Source organism: Cardiocondyla obscurior, linkage group LG20, assembly GCF_019399895.1.
Source record: "Cardiocondyla obscurior isolate alpha-2009 linkage group LG20, Cobs3.1, whole genome shotgun sequence".
NCBI classification, from domain to species: Eukaryota; Metazoa; Arthropoda; class Insecta; order Hymenoptera; family Formicidae; genus Cardiocondyla; species Cardiocondyla obscurior.
The window spans coordinates 2,373,847-2,387,425 of record NC_091883.1 but is presented as its reverse complement, the minus strand read 5'-3'; the positions used below and the strand labels follow the sequence as shown (position 1 = coordinate 2,387,425).

General features: G+C 41.0%; 1 protein-coding gene across 20 annotated transcripts in view; it reads right to left on the bottom strand.

Annotated features, from left to right (window-relative positions):
- The window catches only part of LOC139110408 (CUGBP Elav-like family member 2), a 396,946-nt gene that overhangs the window by 53,145 nt on the left and 330,222 nt on the right, over nt 1–13,579 (bottom strand). For all 20 annotated transcript variants that reach the window (XM_070670188.1, XM_070670186.1, XM_070670182.1 and 17 more), the window contains one exon: nt 2,244–2,292. In XM_070670188.1, coding sequence (XP_070526289.1) covers nt 2,244–2,292 — 49 coding nt within the window. The remainder of the gene's footprint in view (nt 1–2,243; nt 2,293–13,579) is intronic.

Below are 13,579 nucleotides of genomic sequence, written 5' to 3'. Positions count from 1 at the left end.
TGACTGCGCAGCGTTGTCTTTTATGACTGCTTGGATAAATAAATTAACCCTCAAATACGCTGTTTTGTCAATTTTCTATCTTTTTCTTTTTCTTCTTTTTTATTAAAAAAATTTTTTTTTCATTGATGAACGGGGTAGACATTAAAGAAAAAGAATATGTTAAAGAAGATAAAACAATAGAACATTTTTGGCAATTTTATTAACGTTTGAAAATCCTGAGCGGTTCCCGTAAATTAAATTGAAAAATTAATGCGAGTTCAATTGCGAAGCCGTCGCGATTGAACGGTTAACCGATGAAGTAACTTCTGTTTAACGCGTAACTGTTGGCAAACGGGATCGAGCGTTGGTCCATGTAACGCGGTTACTTGATCTAGGATCTTGTTCGCGCAACTGCGCAAGCTCGGCCGTAACAAACAAAGTGTCAGAATCAGGTTTCGGTTAACGCTAAACGCGAGGTGTAAAGCCGCTTGAATCTTGGTGTGATTACAATTTGGCGTGTCATTTGCACGCGGCGTTGTGTCGGTATCGCCCGAAACGGGCGTTACGCATTAATAAAAGAAAAACAAAAAAAAAAAAGAGTATCCTTTAGGGAGAAGAGGGGACAAATTCTTACGCTAAAAAAAAAATAAAAAAAGAAATAAAAAAAAAAGGAAGAGAAAGAGAAAGACAACGGGATGAGCAAAAAGAGAGAAAGGAGTGTAAAGGGTAAAGCACGGAACGGAAGAGTGAACGATCATGCGAGAGAAAGAGGATCGAGAAAAAGGGAGAGGAAAGAGAGAAACCGAGCGGTCCAGCCGAGCGCAGCACGTGACGGGTGTCGTTAATATTTCATTAGCATTCGTTTTGCGTCGTTCCACCGACGTGGCTGGTTTTATGTACGCTTTACGTTACACCCCCGTCCAGCCGGTAGTCGAATTTTTATTGCTAACGCGGCGCAGTTATCCGTATAAAAAAAAAAAAATAAAAAAAAATCGAAAAAAAAGAAAAAAAAAAAATCGCACGTTTTGCCGCGTTCGTTGACTCCCCTGTTGGTTTTCGCGGCGCTATCCGACGCGCTTTTCGACGTTCTCGGATTTTTACGTACGCCCTTTTCCGATCGGCGCTAGGTGGAAAGAAATTGCAGTAAACTCGAAGTAAAATCTTCCACATGAATAATATTAATGCAGCAGAAATGATTATCTACCTTCTACCTTCTTTTTTTTTTTTTTTACAATCGATTTATACACATTCGATAAGCTTTATTAAAAACATAGGTATTATTTGCAATTTATCTGGCACTCTGTCGCGCCTGCGGGTGGGTGTCTAGCGATTATTATTTAAATATTATCGGCTAGTGCTCTCGTGTCCATTTCTACTACTTCATTATTAAAATAGCATTATTGTCCGAATGGACTATTTATACAGTATTTACGCAACATCCGGAATAATATCTGGCACTTTCGTTACGTCTGCGTTTTATCGCGATATTTATCGCGGTATTTTGCGAACAATATAACATCGCCCAAGTATAAATTCGCTGATGGAAGTCGAGAATTTAAAAGGATCAGGAAGATAAAGAAGAGAGAAACGTGCTGTGTAAGGATCGGCGTGTAAGCGAACCTTTTCGGTCTTGGTAGCCGTATTGTTGCCGGCAAAATTTGTTCGTTTCTCTCCATTCCACTCTCCTACGCCGCAATTCCCCTCGACCTGCCTCACCCTCGTCCTACCACTCGGTGCTTCGCAGCTCGCTTATGTCTTCTTTGACTACGCAATCTCGACAAGCCCCTCAATTCAACCAATTAATTAGCATCTAATGAACGCGCTTTGAGCTGCATTCTCCGCCGAGCGAAGAGAGTTAACTTTACCTTCACGATCGGCCGCCCCTCGGAATTCCGTCTTTAATCGTGCCAAAATTGCGAAGCGATCGAGCGATCGTTAAATAAGACCCTCGAAAATCTTATTGTTACACTCGACGTTCGGAAAAGACTCGGCATTAGGATTTGGGCGGGTGGCTCTCCCGTATTCGATTCGCTTTTAATAAAATACGAATCGGATTACTTTGTGGAGAATGTGGAGAATAATATAACCGATACGGAGCGCTTTTAATTTTCCGCGGTTTGTTTAAAAATTAATTCGATATTTAATTCACTTAAAATATATCGCGTACGCGTCGCGATATTAGAATTGTAATTTTTTCTTTTTTTTTAACGCTCTTTCAACCCCTCTTTGTTCCCCGAATAAAAATGGTTTAAATTTTCACTCACCGTTCCGGTTCTCGCTGTCGGCCGGCTTCATTTGGATCGGATGGCGCATCTGAAAAACAAAAAAGACGAACGATATAATTTGCGTTTTCGCATTTAGAGAGCTGTGGAGCGTGTGTAATAAAAGTGGCATTTATTATTAACGAGACTGTCGATATCGTCGACGTGAAAGCGCGCGGGCCTCGGGTGCGAAATTCGTTTCGGGCTTTTTGAAAAATGCAACGATGGGGAAGCCGTTTCCCGTGGTTTGCGGTTTCGCTGTCGTTGTACTTACACGGGAACGAGCGCGAGCGCAATTCACCCGGTCTTATTCTAAGGATTCTTTCCTATTTCGCACGCGGGACCGAAAATCGAACGCCGGAAATCGCCGGAGCGTTTTCGCGGAGCGCCATATCGCTGGCGCCAAACACCTATCTGCGCCAACGAAACGTGTGCTTCTTCTCCCCGTTATGCCTAATTTACATTTCTCAATATGTTTATCGATTCTTTAAATACGATTACTCGAAATAAATATATATACATATATAATGAATATCAATGCAAACAAAATTTTACTACTAATTCATAAAACTAACAAAATCAGAGAATATATCGGAGCATCAAAAAAAGCAATTACTAAAATTTTAACGCAAACTTTTATAACGGTGCACATCGCGATAGAAGACTGTTTATTATAACGATAAAATGGATCAAGTTTTTATTTTTATTTTTTTAAATATTTTTTTCCCCCATAAACGATATTTATAAGTGAATATGGAAATCGAGTTTAGAGAAGTAGATTCATCGTATGACCAATCGCTCGTGTGAATATGGAAATGATTTCAGTCCACTCGTACGAACCAGTGCAATGAGATTTTCTGTGCAATGAATCGACGACCGGCCACGTGGTCCGCGACAAATACACGCGAGATATTTATAATCAGATAAGAATTGAGAAGCGTCGATGTACAGTAGCGCGATTAACCATCGCACGTAGCGATAAAATCGACCGACGTCGTTTACATTAATTGCGCGGGGTTTCCTACGGGATGAAATTCATTGCGGGTGAATGTTTTAGCAATTATGCAATTGAAACCGGGCACACGGACTGTAAACAATTTCCAAGCGCCTGTGAGTGTTATCGTAACCGAACACGTGCACAGGCTGTCAAGTTTTTTTTTTCTTTTTTTTTTTAATACGTTTAAAATGTTTTCACAGATTATTTCAATATCGTTGAGTATTCTGAATAAAAAGTACGGTCAATTAAATTATCTTTTTTTTTTTTTATACATATATACAGACGCAACAGTTTACAATTAGCACAATAATCGATAGACTCCAACCGTTTCGTTTATAATACTTGTACAAACGTCGTGTTCATTATTCGCAAAATGCTTACCGACGGTATTTAATTACTATATCATATCGCAGTGTAGATGCATCTTTTTCTTTTTTTTTTTATATATAAAATAAAACTTTTTTAACGCAATATCGTATTGCCGTCACTAGCTGTCTTATGCAAGCTCGTAAAAAATTACTGGGGTGATTATTCTCGGTGAATAAAAATGCAATGGCTATGTCATAAAGTTAAGCTCTTTCCAGCCGAGATGATGCATTATTGAGCCATAATAAAATAACTATATGGCGGCGGAAAAAGAAAGGGAGGGAGAGAGAGAGAGAGATAGGGGTTACGAGAGAAAAATAGAGATATCATTTATAGGTACGACGCGATAGAATCTCCCTTTAGAAGGAAATGGCAGTCGAACATTTCCATTTATTATGGGGGTTATTACACACCGGAGAAATAAGCCGTAAGTTTTTACGATACTCGAATTATATCGATCGAACAATTTATACTTCAACGGGGACGATGAACGGGGAATTACGGTCCGAGCTGCTTTCGCACTCCTTATTTTTAATTTAATTATTGGGCTCGTTAAATTTAACGCCGTCGCTAAGTTGCGACGGCGATGAGAAAGCTCGATGGGAAACGTTCGAGAGATCCTCGATGCACCGCCAGTCGTAATGAATGACTCACGGCGTTGCGAGAAACGAAAGAAGTATACTTCGTCAGCGCGTCATCGTTAATTGATTATAGTTGAGCAGATTGATAAGTCATATAATTTTTTTTTGTGGTTCGTAATTGGGGTCTCTTAGAAAATAGCGCGCGTATGGTTTCTTCTAGTATTTCTAAAAAGTCGACGTTCGCGATTGTTTTTTTGAAAATAACACGTATTAATTTATTTAAAAAAAAAAGAATGAATTAATTGCCATTAATAAATCATCTATCAATTCTTGCTTTTACTACCCATATTTTTATCCTTTTACAAAATTATATATGCGCTTTCAACGACAATCGCGATCGTTTATAGACGGCTTCTCTGCAAACAATCGTTTTCACAACTCCCTGCATTTGATATGATCCGTCGGGTAGTCACGATCGTTTTTCGAAGTGAAAGGGTTAAGACTTCCCTCGCGAGGCGTGTTCGCCGAGAACTCCGCTCATTTGCCATTCATTCCCGAAACTGGGTTGCTCGCAATTGTGCCTCCGGTTCTATCTCGCGGCCGTCTGTGCCGGCAAGGATCATCTCAAGATTCGAATTCGATATCCGTATCGACCGGCGGGATCGATACGCCAAGTCAGGTATAATCGGCTCGCCAGCCACGATTGCGATCGAAGATTATGCGCATCGACTAACGACCCATATACCACAACGATGATGCAATCTGGAGGCGCCGGATTCGCTATATAGACCAATAGTAAGCTGGTATACCTTCACTAATATGAGACATAGCAGAATATAACATTGCGTAATAACAATATTAATTTAAGTACATTGTTTAATTAAAAAAAAAAGAAAGAAAAACATGACGTTGAAATATAATTAATTTAAGAAAAAAAATAAAATAAAATACCGTTACTTAAGACGGCAAAATAATAATTAGGCGAGAAATGCGTACGGTTCGTCTAAGAAATTGTCATAATAAATTTTTTCGTTAGTCCACTACGTGTCCGTCGATATAAATTAAACGATCAAACCTATTAGAAGTATTTTACACGCTTATAAATAGCGGGCATAAATAATGACTCGATTACGCTTGGTGAAATACCTTGCTGGTCGGCCTCTTAAATCAACGAACGAAATGTCCGTACCGAAAACCAATAACTGTCGTCTGGGAATTATCTTCGCGGATGCATTGTTATTTTAGCTGCACGAATTCGCCGGGCTTATCGTTCGTAAATGATTAGCGCTGGAGGTATAATGAATAAAATTTAGCGATCGATACGTAAGTTGAGAAAAGTCTGAGGTTGCCGGATGAATTACGAGAATCGAGAGAATGGTTTTTGATATCGCGAGAAGTACAGCGTGGAAGAAAAATTCTGTCCGAAGATAAGACGTATCCCGTACGGGAGGCCCGCGATATCTTGTTGCGAGTGAGTTCGGAATATTCTATTTGCGAATCTCTCCCCCTCCTTCCCCCCAACGATATTCCGAACGCGAAAGAATTTCTCGTATCGCAACGCGCGAGCCAGCTTGAAATTCATATCTATGCTAAGCGCGTGGCGCGTTCGGGTTTAGTGCCTCCCGCATCGTACCTTTATATCGTGGCCGATTCGGTAATTTCGTGCATAGCAATTCCGCTCAAAGTCGACGGATGGCCTGGGCCGACGGGAGAGGATAAACTCGGTCCTCTTGACGGGATTTTTATCGAGGCGTCGTAATTCGAGAGGCACGAGTCCCCGAGCAGCAGCACAAACGCGTTGGCGAGAAATTCGGAAGCGCGTAAAAGGAAAAATGGTCGGCTCTCACAACCACGTATAAGCTAAACGATACTCGCGCCAATCTGCGGAATATGTAAAAATTTTGATACGAAAGTAATTCTTATTAATTTAGGAATAATTAATAAAAAATTAAAATTTATTTATTTAAATTAACGGATCCTAGCTTCGCTTATACGATGTGAATAAAATTAGCGATCCGAGACGGGCTCTTTTTTTTCCCAGGGTGAAACGATATACCGCGATATCCGGCGAAGAAATTAAATGAGATCCCGCGGGTCTAAAGTGTTCGCCGAAACGCGCTGATATTTTCAGAATAATAAAATATCTGGAACAAATGAAGCGTAATCGGCTTTCCGACCTTTCGAACGTGCAATCTTCTGACGGACCGCTGCTCTCGATTTTTAATCTAGACTCTTTCCAAGAAATGAAGTTCAACGGTTCTCGCGTAAAAGAAGGAGCCGGCACGAGCTGGAGTAACACTCGTGAATTTCACTACGGCGTTTATCCTCATTTAGGAAATGCAAGTTTTCTTTCGCGAAAATTCTTTTTCCACGTCATAAGTCGAAGACCCGACCATTTACCTTCATCTCGCTAAATTTTTATCCAACCACGTCAATAATTAGTAATTTTTAAAATAATATTTAAGAATTATCTTTCTTTAAATGTGATTTATAGAATCATTAAAATTAAAATATCCAATATATAATATTTGGCAATATACATTCCAATGTGACGCGTTAAACTTCGCAGCGGTCAAGATTAATAAATAAATCGCCGCCGCCTGCGCTTTGGGGAGGGACAAACGCTTTCGGTATCATTCTCGTTTTTCGCATTCCATTGCCGGAAGTTGACCCGCGTGGCCTCCGTAAGCAGAGCGAAGGGAGAGAAGGCTCGATTTAAAGTTACACCTCCGCTTACGTATTCTCGTGTCTCGCTCATTTCCGGGGTACCGAAGCTCCTTTATCCTTCTTCGCACGGCCGCGTCCGGACTACGAAAGTAGCAGTTTCCGCTTTCTCGGCGAGGCGTCTCCGTCGCCGCCGCGTCACGACACGCTCGCGACTTCGGCCTCGTGACTTTTAATCCCGACCCCATTGTACGGCGGGCGGAGGGTAATTTTTATAATCCCCGTGTGAGGACGAGGGATGCCGTGACGGCTGGATTTTAAACCCCGCGGCCGTCCTACCTTTTTCCGCGTCGTCACGCTTTAAAAAGAACCGCGCGTCTTCGCGCCCGACCTACCCAGTCTCATTCTTTCCTTCCGTCACCACGAGCTCGTTCTGCGTCGTGCAAATTCTACCGTCATCTCGAACACCAAGCTCTAACTCGGGTACTCTTCGATCGTCGACGAGATTAAAAAAAAAAATAAAAGATACAGTACTTATTTTTTAGTACTTGTTATTTTTTTACGCGACTTCTGATTCTCGGCGACTTTTAATTTTGAGGATTTGTTCGCTCGTATCGAAACGTGAATGTTTTTCGTGATATTTGCGCCGTATTTGTTTGCCGAAATATTTGGAGTAGTTGGATATGAAATGTACAGAATGTAAAATTTTGTGGATAAAAATAGTCGTTAAAAAGAAGAAAATTACTAGACTCGACATATTTACAAATACTTCTAGTTAATTGATATATTTTTTTTCGATATACTTTTATAATTTCGCACTTTTAATTAAATTTAATAAAAAACGTTACGCTATTGTAAACGAAGCACTCGGAGATAAAAATTAATCTGTCGTTGAAACGCAAAAAAAAGAAAAAAAAATGCAAAAATATAAAATAACTTTCATAATTCTAAACAAGAATAAAACTAAATAATTAGAGACATAACTTTTTAAACTAAAAAAATTTTAATTTTCTTCATTACACAGATCTCTTTTTCATTATTTAATTTGGTTTTTAAATTTTTGCGTTATATTCAAATTCTAAAATTGTTCATCTGCTTTCATAAAAATTGCTACTCCGCAAGAATATTTTATTGTATCTAAAATGCGCGATGTGGCATGTGTGGTTTTATATATTTCATATTTATACAGTGTCAATTTATATTTCCTACGTAACAGTCAATTTTTATTTCAATAGCGTACAATAATAAACTGTATTTATTGCTGCAAAGGTTTTGCAAAACGCAACAAATCATTTCTTTTTATTTAGAAAATTTTTATTTTTGCGAGAAAATTAAAAAAAAAAAAATAAATAAATTTTTATGTTCTAATTGTATATACGATATGGTGGTCGAGAGAACTTGCAAATAATATTGCAGCCAAAAGTTCAAAAGAATATACATATACAATATTTCGTTTTCATTTACAATTTTCTGTGAAAAGCCATGCATATTCACTGCATATTTTTAGAAAGTTCAATCCTATCAGGAAATATTTTATTTGCCTGACGTTTTGCGAATACGCGTTTTGTTGCCTTTTGCGCAATCGTGCCAGCGTCACGAAGACACAAAGAAACATTTATAGCTCCGCGCGTTTATACCTCTGCACTTCGCCGTCTAACCCTGCGAGAAATCCCCCGCGTGGTACGGCCGCGAAATACAAAGTTGTCAATTTTGAACACTATCGGCAACGGCGATGGTGCCTCGCGATCAAGAAAAATTCGCTTTTGTTCATCTCCGCCCGCATATTTCCCACCAGATCTCTCGGCTGTGCGGTATAAATTCAATATCCACGCGGTAAAAGCCGATCGGCCAGGGCGCGCTTTGACATTCGAGGGGTTGCCCCGAAAGTGACAAGGGCGCATAGGCGGAGGGGGAGGTCGATCGGGGGATGCGCGTAGGTAGCGGGTATTAAAATCGACGTATTCGACTCAAGGGCTCGGCCGTCGTATCGTCGGTTATAAATTCGTTTCACGTACCGCCACGTCGGGCAGCGTCGACAGAATAAAAAAAAAAAAAAAAGATACGGTTAGAGGGGAACGGGGGAGAACGGCGGGGGGACAGAGTGGCTGGCCGACGGGGTGCTTTTTTTCCCTCCCCTTCACCCCGATGGCGAGCGCGCACGGCGGAGAGAGCCTTGTGAAAAATCTACATGGATTTCAGCGACGACGCGACGCAGCGGGGAGAAAAAAATGCGGCCGCCACGTGCACCCGCGCGAACCGACAAAGGGTGTGGGCGCCGCGACACGGCGAAACCGATGTTCTCAATGAAGGGAAACATGAAATACGGGCGCGCCGGCAGCCAGGAGTGAGAAAGGATCAATTTCTGGTCGATTTTGCGCGACGGGGGCAAACATGCTCATCGAATTTATGGCCGCGCTTGGTAATTCTGCCTCTCAAGGCCGGTTTCATCAATGTCGTTTATCTTTAACCGCACTCCGCCCGATTCCGCTGTAAACCTACGTTCTTATTTTATTTTGCGGGACAGATATTGTTACAAAATTAGTCGAATTACCATCACAATTAGGTAGCTAAGACGCTTAATAATAACGATAATTAATTATCAAATCAATCGTCTTGCGAACTCTCTCGCAGGGAAAATACCTTATTGCAAACGGTATATACGCTGCTATTTAAAAAGAGTAGACATTTCTTATTCATGACGGAGATCAATGTGCTTTACTCCAAACGCTATCAGAAAATCGTCAATGTTATCAACAAACAGAAAAGAGATAAACGCAAGCGGATATTCGCAAATAAAGACCATCAGTTTCTCATTAACGTTATTCCGTTTTATATATATCAGACGCATAAGAAAGTCTTAAATATTTGATTTTCTGTTTAGTGGAAATGAAATTGTCACTATTCCTAAAACTATTTTACTAAAATAACCGTAAAAAGCAGCCAGGCTGATGGCGTGGCAATCTAAAATAAAAAGAAAGAAAAATAAAAAAGTAAAAAAAATAAAAAACCTCGAAATGTTGTTAGAGGCTACGATAGAAGCAAACATGTCTATCAAATTTATGAATAATGGTTGTTTGTGGTAATGTAATCCGACGAAGAAACGCAGATAAACATCAATATGGATTATAGACGATCAATTCCGGGCATTTCACAAAAAAAAAAAAAAAAAAGTGATCTTTTAACCCTTTTCCCGCCGCGTCGCGTTATACATAGCGCGAAATAAATTTTGCCGCCGCCGTGACAAATAACAAAAACGATTTTCAGTCGAAATGCACGATAAATCGCAACGCAACACGGTCATCTGCAAGCACAAACGTATACATTTGTAGAACAAATTTATTTAAACATTTCGCCAGACTTTATTCATAAACAGTTATTTAAATATCCGCTGAATAATCAATCAAGCTGTCTGGTTAAATATCACCGTCAACTAGGCTGTAAGCACGAAGATTAAAATTTAATTGCTAGCTGGTCAACAACATTAATTAACAAATACGTATGTGCATTTGCATAAAAGGAGCGATATTTAACTGTTTGTTAAACAGTCAATATTATGATATTCCTTGACGCAGACGTGCTTCCCACTTCCTATTTCATTAATGCACCTAATTATAAAAATGCCACGAAAATGTTTCTCACGCGGGCCGCGCGGGTTCGTCTAATTTACGTCTGTTTGCGAGCGATCAGGTATACAGATAGGTGCGATAGAAACGATGCGTTATCGCATTTGGTGTGCCGCCATCCGTTTTATCGCCGGTCGCGGGGAATGCATAAATTTTTATCGCAACGCGGCGTCACGGTTATCACAACCGGAGACCTGGACGCGCGCCGCGGGTTTCCGGCGCGGAGTTGTAAATGACGCGTCGTCATTCAATTTCCGCCGCGCGGCTTTCTTTCGGGCGAGGCGCTCCCCCTTTCAGCGTGACCGCGGGTTTTTGAGAGTTCTCGCGACTTATCGCGCGCCGCGATCTCGTCTTCATTTCCGCCCCGCGCGCGTCACCGGCTTTTCGCGGAGTTCGTCAACCCGGAAAGCGGAAAGCCAGCGCGAGGGTAGGCAAGGGACGGTTCTGACGTAGTCCTCACGTGAAAAATTAGCGAGCGCACTCATTTTGCCGAGCGGTTTATAAATTCGACAGATCGATTCGGTATTTATTCGGTTCTTCAACCTAACTCGTTTCTCTCATACCGAATGAACGGAAATTGAACCCGCGGTGAACGAGAGCGTGAAGGAGAGAGAGGGAGATGGGGAGAAGGAAACGATGTATTTGAATATAAATCCGTTTACTTCGGACTTTGCAAAATGAAATACAAATCCCACTTATATGTATCTCGCAAATAAACCACGATGTGACAAAGCTACACCGTGAACTATCGATTAAAGTTCGTACGGTGTCTTTTCTTGTTGCAGAATTCATTTTTTTATTCCAACACACGTTGTTGCGAAGCAAACAGCGTTTTAATATGTCGGAATTTTTATAAGAATTTTTTTAAGAATATTATAATAATCTTATATTAGTTCATTTAATTTTATTCATTTAATCTTTACGCGAAGTATCCATCGACAGAATCGATGGCACGATTCCCACTGACAAATTTTTGAACAAAGCTCTAGTTTGACGTTACGTCGCGTAAATCTTGGTGCCCGTAGCCGGTCGAAGGGAAGTGTTCCAGAAAATTGTAGGTATAATAAAAAACTTTATGTCTTCCGCGAGGGAAATAAAAAAATTATGGTCTCCACTTTTCATAGAAAACGCGGAGTATAGTTACGAGCCGTAATTTAACGCCCAACGAATTACGCGTGCGATCGAATTCGATGCGGCGGATTTTCCGGATTTCCCGTTCCCAGCTCTGTCGCGGAAACCCTTTGACAACTCGTACATTTATTACGATAATTACTCCGCGCCCATGTAAGGGGCGAATAATTATTTTACTTGAAATCATCGATCGCTGTTTTCAAAAGTAAACCGTTTTCTATATATTCGCGATATAACAGGATTAAACATTCATTTCTATACAGCAGTGGATTGCGTTATGCAAAATTGACATTATTAAAAGTATTAAAAAAAAAAATTGATACCTTTTCGCTGCGCAGAAACTAAACGGAACAAAGAGTTAGAGATCGGCGGGTTATCCGTGAGCTTTCGACTGCGGACGCTAATCCTCTCGCGCGATTACGGTTATGAATTATATAATTTAATATCGGACGTGATTGGGGCGCGTGGCGATCGATTACCTAAATTTTCCGGAATACCGGCGGGCACTAAAAGTGATTAAATTACTTGGCGGGCAGGCATTCGGTAAACCGGGGCCGGTGATTGATACGCGCGGGTGTGCGCTCGTTGCGAACGACGCGTAATCGTTTATGCGTGACTGACGTCTGTTTACTTGCCACAGATTTACTCCGGCATTGTAGGATCGGCCGGTTTTCGTCGGCGATTCAGACACGGCTGTCCGGCGTGAAGGAACGCGTACCGGCATGAACCGTTTAAACAAAACGCACCGCGCTTTCCCTTCGACACGCGCACACGCGAGTGGATATAGTATACGCGCGTATTGCTACGACGTTCTCGTTAGACCAGCCGAATCAACGAATTTAAATACGCTGCGTGTTAAAAATAAATTAAAAATGAACGAATAATGGACGAACAACGAGGTCGATTTATTTAAAGAGAAATGTGAAAAAAAAATTAAAAAAAAAAAAGAAACATATTTCAAATAAATTTAATATCGCGTTTGGTTATTTATTTGCATATTCAATTCTCCACTTTCTCTCTGTCTCTTTCTCTCTCTCTTTTTCACGTCTCCAACTGTCTTTCTCAACTTATCAATAATACTTTATTTCCGCCTCTTTTTCTCTCGTTTTCTCGACGTGCGGCGTATAACGTGTGGTACCACCGGCATCGCGTGTACTCCGCCCTCTGTACGTCACTTCATTCTCGTGATTCTTGCGCTGAAATTTCGAGAAATTCACGGCTCGCAATCTTTCGCCTGCGAGGAATACAATTGCAATTGATTACTTGCACGATGACTTTCGTAAGAGCCGTAGCGCCGGCTCGTTTCGCGCTCGCGCTATCAATTTCCATTCCGCGATTCTATCCGGCATGGGCGGGCATTTCCGTCAGCGTGCCGCATTTCTCAGGGAAATGGGAATCGATTTGAAGAACGCCGCTGCGAAACTGCAGTTGGCAACACGCCCTCCGCCTGTATGTCCCCGGGCGCATCGGGTCATCCCTCTGGTGTCCCATTCCGGTGGATCAACCCCTCGCGCCTTTCTTTCGCCATCCCGATCTTCTAAACGTGCGCTTTTTCACTGTCCACGAAATATCTTTACAGCGGCATGTACGACGCGCCGCTGCCTTCCTGTCTTCAGAGTTTCAAGCGATTCGTAAAGCGATAGATTCACAAACGGAATAAAAAAAAAAAATTGCCGAAAATATCGAACGCGTATAATTACAAATAATAGCTTAACGTAACGTATTATTAAATTTATTATTGCGAAGAAATTTATATTCCCGTCCGACTCTTTTACATACAGCGGTCTAATTGTCTGTTGATACTTAATCAAAAATCACACCACGCAGAGAAAAAAAAAATACACCGTAAATTTAACACGATAAAGAAAACTGCGGATATATGCAAAACAAACAGGATATTTTGCATTCGCGTGTCGAGATCAAAAAGTTAGGAGAGATCGAGCGATTTTCAGTAAAAAAAAAAAATAACAAAACAAA